This window comes from Physcomitrium patens, chromosome 13, assembly GCF_059467195.1.
Source record: "Physcomitrium patens ecotype Gransden chromosome 13, ASM5946719v1, whole genome shotgun sequence".
NCBI classification, from domain to species: domain Eukaryota; kingdom Viridiplantae; phylum Streptophyta; class Bryopsida; order Funariales; family Funariaceae; genus Physcomitrium; species Physcomitrium patens.
This window is the reverse complement of record NC_143422.1, coordinates 7,125,185-7,133,346: the sequence shown is the minus strand read 5'-3', so window position 1 is coordinate 7,133,346 and position 8,162 is coordinate 7,125,185. Positions and strand designations below refer to the sequence as shown.

Genomic DNA, 8,162 nt, shown 5'->3' with positions numbered 1-8,162 from the left:
GTTTAAACCTTTTTAAATGTCTCCATGGTTGCAGTGAAGAGCTTTTCTCCCCAATCGAATCTGAAGAGGTATTTTGAGAGACCATTGAGAAACTAAGAAATGAAAAGTAAAACGGTTGGGAGTGGATGCTAGGACAGCATTGTTAGAAAGTGAATATCCACATGTAGGGATTCATAATGTGCCGAAATGAAAGTCCTCATTGTGAGAGATAGCGAGAGAGATATGAAGTTTTACCTCTGACTTCTATCTAGAATTGCCCACAAACAGGAGGGATGTGCTGCGCAGACTACCCCTGATGTAGCTGCTGCAGGCAGCCTCTTCCTACCAGGGATGCCGTACATGGTCCTCTGCCAGCCCTTTAACGGTCTAGCCAACAAAGATGCTATTTCACACTGGACGTCTGGATCGTTTCACATAGCTTGGTTCCATCATTCCTTCACTAAAACATTCGCCCATCCTCTGGATTTTCTCAATCATCATACACGCTGTCCCGCACTTCCTAGTTTCTCTTCGATTCCACAACCACATCCGTCTTGTGGCAGAAGCATGTGTACTTGCAGACTGGACTGATGTGTGTTACAGTACTGTTTAGCATGTTTTGAAGAGGTGTTGTCCACAGGTGCAGTGGCATTTGCAGATCTGAGTGCGTTCAAGGTTTCTTACAATCATTAACACTCTGGCTACGCAGAAGGTGTGGCTGGAGGACTGGACGATGTCATTCAAGAGTGGAATTAATTGATGCAAGCAAGGTGGAATTGGAGAGCTGCGCCTTATTGATACTCTAGCTGGAGTTGAAGGTGGCGTCCTAGAAGAGCTGCAGCGTCAGTGGTGCGTTCTGTGTGTCAGGTTTCAACTAGTTTGCTAATTACAGCGGACGTGGATTCAAATCAATTTGAGGAGTTGAGAAGGCGAGAGCTTGAGAAAGTCGCTGCAAGATGGTGGGCAAAGTACAGGCGTCTATAGCTGGTGCTCACGGCAAGCAATCTGCTCACCATGCCATGGTAGTTCCCCGAAGCAGTCATCACACCCTAGTGCCGGAGGCAGTGGGACGTTCGCGGTCCGTTTCAAATAAGCCGAAATCCACTAGCATCAAAAGGGCCAGAAAAGTTCAAGAGGGGAGGTATAGAGGGGTGCGGCAGCGGCCGTGGGGACGGTATGCGGCTGAGATCAGAGACCCCAATACGAAGGAGCGGAAGTGGCTTGGCACTTTCGACACCGCTGAGGATGCAGCTCTCGCTTACGACACTGGTGAGAACATCCTTTTTCCATTGAGCGTTTGATTGCGGTGGTGGAGAACCGATGAAGCGTATCCCTATCACAGAGAGAGCTAAGATCACCTACATTCTTTGTCCTGCAGCTGCGAGATCCATGAGAGGAGTTAAGGCACGCACCAACTTTGTGTACCCTTCACATGAGACTTCTCTTCTTTCCGCAGCGGCAGCATTGGCGGCGCCCTACAGAAATTTGCAGCACAGCGCACAGCATCAGCAAGTGGATGTGATCGCACAGGAGACTCTCGGGGAAGTGTTGATGCTCTCGACAGCCAAAAATTCTCACAATTACGATTGGGGTAATACTCAGCTGAGTTTTGACGAACCTTCCCGCAAATTGTTCAACGTACAAGCAACACAAAAGCAACCGATGGTTGGATACAAGCTGCCTGGACATGGGTGTAGGTACGTGGATAGAAAAATACAACCAGCTTCTCAACTGACTTGTCTTCCCAATACTCTCCACAGCAACTTGCAGGACCAAAGAGCTGCAATCCTCACAAGTTCCTTGATCAATGATGTGGAGGTGGACGGCTTCAGGATTAGTCCGGGGAAGCAAGAGCAGTGGCATTGCGTCCCTGGCGAACACCAACAATTTCGTCTCGACCAATTCAAACGGAGTCCAATTGTTAACTCTGAGTTGTTTGTATCACGTTTTTGCGCCGCAGTATCCCAACCGTTTCAGGTAAGACACATTCTTCACTTTCAGACCGGAAATCTCTATGTTGTTTTCAAAGCATTGTGAAATGGCATCTTAAATATTCAAACTTGCTTCAGGCTTCGAATTGAAGGGTGGTGGTTGTGCATTGAGTAGTATGAAGATGTACATCTTGTTTTTGACTTTTTCTGCAAGTTATCTCACAGGGTCAATGCTGTCAGCAGTGCAGTGTATTGGAAATATGCAGCATGACTCTGTGAATTGCGATGTATCCTTGCAATTTACTTACATTGCTGGATTTATCACCTCTTTGTCAACTTCTTCTGCCAGGTCTCTCGGAACGATGATATTAAGATTCCTTCCGAAAGCGTCTCGCCGTTAAGTGAATCGAGTATCTTGTGCGATGAAGTTCCCATGAAAACTTCTCTGTCCCAAGCGCCGAGACAGCTGCAGTTCGAGTCTGAAAATTCAAGTGGGACACTACACCAGGTAGTGTCCAAGTATGTCGACTCAAGCGGACCCACTGCAACCATTGCGCTCGAGGAAACTTCCGTTGGATGCGTGGTTATGAAGTCTAAGGAATGTTTGCTCTCCACGCAAGTTCCGTGCTCAGACGAATCCTCATCCTCGACATCTGCAGTATCACGCTTCAATACAGATACTGCGTCTTCGCCCACCACAGTTGCTGCTAGCAGCCCAGGACTGTTCTCTCTCTCTTCAGAAGTCGAATCGACTTACAGTGGCCCTTACTCCTCAGAGGCCTGTCACCAACCGAGTGCTGCCCTGATGTTGAATACATCTTTATGCCGAAATCCGGACAATTTGGAAAGCATCCTGCCTCCTAGTCTCTTAACCAACTGGGAGTATCATGATGCTCCTCTCCATGCAAGCTGGGTGTGGGACATGCCTATTCCTCATACTTCCGCATCCGTGACAGCTCTGCATAGTACTACAACAACCTCCAGGGCGGACACGGTCACAAAATGTGATCCTCATCACAACACTTGGCAAAATCTTTGCGAGCTACCAGATACCATAGCACAGTTTCTCAGCTGCGATTCAATTGATAGCAATGTGTCACAAGAGCAGTTACTTCATCGTCTATGCGAGACGGAATCTACGATAAATCATTGGAAAATGAATCCTGAAGGTGTTAGGAAGAACTCAGAGGGTTTCAACCCAATGATAGACTGGGGAGTATCCAGGGGCTGCCAAGAGTCTTCGTCTGCGGCGCATGCACTAACGGACGCCGATGCCACGGAATTGTGCAATGATGTGTACATGCTTGATAATGTGCATGATGCGACTAATTCCACAATAATACAATGTCCATTGTATGATGATGAATATGTTTTTCAACATCTAATGGAGGAGTCCACCCTCAACGTTTGATCTCATGTCAACAGCAATTTTTGGGTTCATCTTTGCCTTCGCTGGCCAATTCTGATTCTAGATCCATGATGGATCGGTTTCTAGCTGTTGCGTAGGCACTTGAAAGACTTTTTTTCAGAGCCACGTGTAGAACGAGTAGACTCGTGGGTAAGCGATGCTTTTGTACAGAATCTTACTAGTGCATTTTTTATAGCAATGTGTTCATGATGATCGGATAGGATTATGTGCATGGAGAAAGCGGAGCTGCCTTGGAATGACAGGGTAGTTATTTATTTCGCTTAGTACACAGATTTTCATTAGCTAGCCTTAGGATTCTCGTAATACACTATGGAACTACAACTGTGGCTCACTTCTGCAAGTTGATGTGAACTTCAGTGCTTATGATTTCAAGATCCCACTGGTATGGGAGCATTGTCAACATATTATTTGTAACACAAAGTCGGCACTTCTGAAGCTATTCATTACACACGTTGCCCGTTGGAATGTGCTACAGCTATGCATACCACCTCGAAGAAGTTAAGATAGTCCTTTTGCATGATTTACAATGATACTTGCATCCATTCATATGTTAGTTACGAAGAATTATATCTAGTCCCGGTACACAATGTTGAAACACACGAATGTTCACTTCATATTTTTCAATGTATTCAAGTCGCTCTCTCATTCATCCTGTCCACTCAGATAAGGTTATACGAATGACCACTTGTTGGCATTATCATTTCTAGGCACAAGTATCACTTCTAATGCAGTATCACTTTTGGCTGGTAACACTTTTAAAGACCACATTTCAATTGGAATCTCTAATATATAATGTAATTTTGATTCTTAGTAAAAGTATTAGCAATAATGTTGTTTTTCTGTTCACTTGGTATTAAAGCAAGTTTAGTCCAAGTGTTGTTTATATAGATGTGAAATTTCCTTATAACACTCAAGCTCTATTGGAAAACTCTAGTCAGAAAAAAAAAAAAAAAAAAAGTTGCAAAACTAGAAAAGAGATTAGTATTAGAATTATTTTAAATTATACTTTATAAGAGATGTATTTTAGCACAAGGCTATTTTGAAAAGATAAATAAATAAGATGTCTACAATAGAAGGCATGAAAGTAGACAATTATTTATAAAAAATGAACTTTAGTTTTTGTGCCATATAGTATCCATGTATATGTTAATGAGATGAATTTAATGTACATTGTTCTAAGTAGACTACCTTTAAGTTGGTTTACTTTTATATCAATCTTTGGCATTGATCTAATGAAGGCTTTTCTATCTAAGTACATCAATATGGTCCCATGATTGTAAGTTGAAGAATTTTGAAAGTAGAGACAAAATAATGAGGTAAAAAAAAAAATCTTGCTAACTACAAGGTGCTTTTCTAAATATTTCCTTGTTTGTAAAAGAAAGCTTATGATTATATATAAATAAAATGAGTCATATGATTCTCTTTATATTTTACATCTAGATTGATACCTCAAATTGATTATTTAATATTATTATAAAATAAAAATATTAATATAGTATATGATTATTATACAACAAAATATAATTACAACAAAAAAACTAACCATTGAATACATAATGGATAGCCATATTTATTAGTATATTTACTTAGATAAGTAGAATTATATAGAAGTAAGTAAAAGTAGGTTAAATTATTAATAACTTATTAAAAAACTTCTAAGAAGCCTTATAGACTTTATACATATTTATAAGTAATTGATAGATTAATAATTTGGCAAACAAGTTGGCTACATGTTATTCATTTAGCTACTTGTAGTACAAGTTGGCCATATAACATACATGTTGAAAACTTTTCTTACAAATTAGACATGTGTTCTATAAGTTGGATACATGTCATATGACATGTAGGAAATTACTATATAGTTCTTAAATATATAGTATATATAGAGACAAAAGTAAGACCTTCATCAATCTTTTTAATATTTTTTTTGTATGAAAAAGTATTAATAAGAGATATTTGGTATAAAATAAAAGTATAAAAGAATAAAAAGAAGATGAATGTATAAAAATTATAGAAATTTTGATATAATAATATAGTCTTTAAAAAATCAAGAGATCAATTGTTTAATTTTAAAAATGAATAAAGATATTTGTATTTTTTTAATTTTCAATTGTCTTTCAAGTGAGGACGTTTATTATCTTCCAACATCTTTTGTCTTCAATTAAAAATACTTATTTTCTTTTGATATACATTATTTTTGGTTGAAATCTATGTTACAAATATACATATTTATTTTAATATTTATCTATATGATTAAATAGAAGTAGGAAAAAGAAGATTTATTTCATAATATTTTATAGAGAAGCTTCCTAAAAGCTTTATAGATGGTGCTTTGATTATACATATGTTTATAGTTGATTAATAGGTTAAAAACTTGGTCAATAAATTAACCATGTATTGGTAGCTTAGATAATAGATAATTTACTTTCTTTAAATTAACCATGTATTATATTTTAAGGCATCATGATCCACATAAAACACAAATAGATAACCCAACAAATAATCCCAAAATTTTTGAACCAAATATATCATGCCCAAAGCTTCCCATTTAGTATTAGTATAATCTCGTTTGGCAACCACTAATTGTCGACTGACATAATATATTAGATGATCTAAGTCCTTTTCATCCTTTTGACTTAACACAGATCCAACAGCAGTATTGGATGCATCAATATACATATGAAATGGCTTTGTCCAACAAAGGGCCACTAATACTAGTCCAGATATCAATTTTTGCTTCAATTCTTCAAATGCTACTGTATAGTCCTTGGTCTAAACAGGATTGGTTCCATCCAACAGAGTTTTTTTTAAAAGATTACTCAAAAGTTGACAGATGACTGCAAACAAATGAATAAATCGATGATAATAACTGACATGGCCGACAAAACTACAAACACTTGATATTATTTCTAATCTTGGCAGATTCATTATATACTGAACTTTATCTAGATCAGTGGCAATATCACATTTGGAGACTATGTGTCTTAAGAGTTTTCCAAACGGAATACTAAATTGACATTTATTAGAGTTCAATGATATTATGTATATAGCACATTGATCCAAATATTTGCTTAGGCATTTCACATGATCATGTTTTATACTAAAAGTACAAAAGTCATCTAAAAATATATCCATAAATATTTGTAAGTAATCTTGAAATGCTTGAGTCATCAACCTTTGAAATATGGCTAGAGCATTACATAATCGAAATGGTATAATGCGATAAGCAAATGTTCTCTAGCCCGTAGTGAAAGTAGTCTTTACCTAATCTTCTTTTGTAATTTTAACTTGATTATAATCAAAATAACCATCTAAGAAAGAAAACATTCATGCCTTGCTACAACATCTAATATACTATCTGTAAAAGATAATGGAAAGTAATCTTTTTTTGTAGCCGTACTTAGTTTCCAGAAGTCCTCACAAATTCTAATTTTTCTATTCTTCTTTGACACTTTCACGATTGGAGAAACCTACTCACTATTCGATACTAGATAAATAAAACCAACCTCAATAAGCTTGTCTAATTCTTCTTTCACTATTAAGAAATATTTTGGATTAAGTCAATATTGCCTCTAACAGACATGTTTAGCATCTTCCTCTAAAATGATCTGATGCTCGCAAACTTCCATGTGGATATCTTTTAAATCTGTATAAGTTCAAGCAAAAGCAAATTTATAGTGAATGAAAAATTCTTTCTAACATGTCAATTCCTGATTCTGAATACCTTAATAAATTTTAATTTTGTGAGACATTTCATTTCTTGCCAAGTTAATAATTTGATATAAAGGTTCAGTTGTCTTTTCCTATGTCAGCTCCCTCATTGATTTTGATCCATTCGTTAAGTCCAATATATTGAAGGTACTCAATTTTGATTCCGATGCACTGACCTGATACCTATCATATTTGTTCATCCAATCTACAATAATATGATCAATTTTTTTTATATTTGGTAGATATATCAAATATTCTCTCAGTCTTCCACATTGATACATCACCCCATAATACTGAGCTATCTTAAACAATGTTCCTTCCTTTGGTATGATAACATCTTCATCAAAATTGAGCTCATCGTTTGATGTCAATTCAGATACTAACATTTGAGATTCTCTATAATAGTATACCAGATACATTTGTAACACTATCTTATCTCTGCTTCTTTCAATCGTCAAAATACCATGATCCTAATCATTCTTGGCTTTTGTTGATAAAGCCAAGATCGTTCCAATAAAATCAAATATGATAAAATTGAATGTCGTAATTGAAAAATGATACAGTCTATTTTGTATTTAATATTAGTAATTATGATTTGAATATTTTACAAGATACCCATTAGTTTAACCTAGCTATGAATTGCCATCCATAATACCAATATTGTGGCTACTAAATGTGTTTAATCTAAAGCATCTATTGTATCTACATTAATTAAATTGACCGTGTTGTATTACGTGTTGTCTTGCTTAAGAATGCACCGAGCACCTAGCTATGGAAGGTGACATTGTCTTTCATAAGTATCCAAAAAACTCTAATAGGTTTCACCAATACGAGAAAAATATAATCTGAATTTTAATTCAAAAGTGCTTAAAATACTCTTCTTAGTAGCCTTAACCATACATAAATCCCAATTATCTTGTTATTTTCATATTAAAGTAATTTAGATTTTTCTTCTAAGCCCCAATCCTAATTAGTGAGCTTTAACAAGCTGTAACATCCAATCAGACCATCTACTTGATGTAAAATTTTGTAAGCAATTGTCAATATAAGTCTTCTATATGCTCAAGAATTTGTAGTCCAATCCAACTTACAAATTGAGAGAAAACCTCCAA

At 36.6% G+C, this 8,162-nt stretch overlaps 1 protein-coding gene across 1 annotated transcript; it reads left to right on the top strand.

The window, feature by feature from the left end:
- The first annotated feature begins 303 nt into the window (after positions 1-303).
- On the top strand, positions 304-3,787 carry LOC112290343 (uncharacterized). Its single transcript, XM_024536513.3, has 3 exons — positions 304-1,248; positions 1,358-1,956; positions 2,260-3,787. The coding sequence occupies exons 1-3, from the start codon at positions 936-938 to the stop codon at positions 3,319-3,321; spliced, it is 1,974 nt and encodes a 657-aa protein (XP_024392281.1). The 5' UTR covers positions 304-935; the 3' UTR covers positions 3,322-3,787.
- Positions 3,788-8,162: the final 4,375 nt, after the last annotated feature.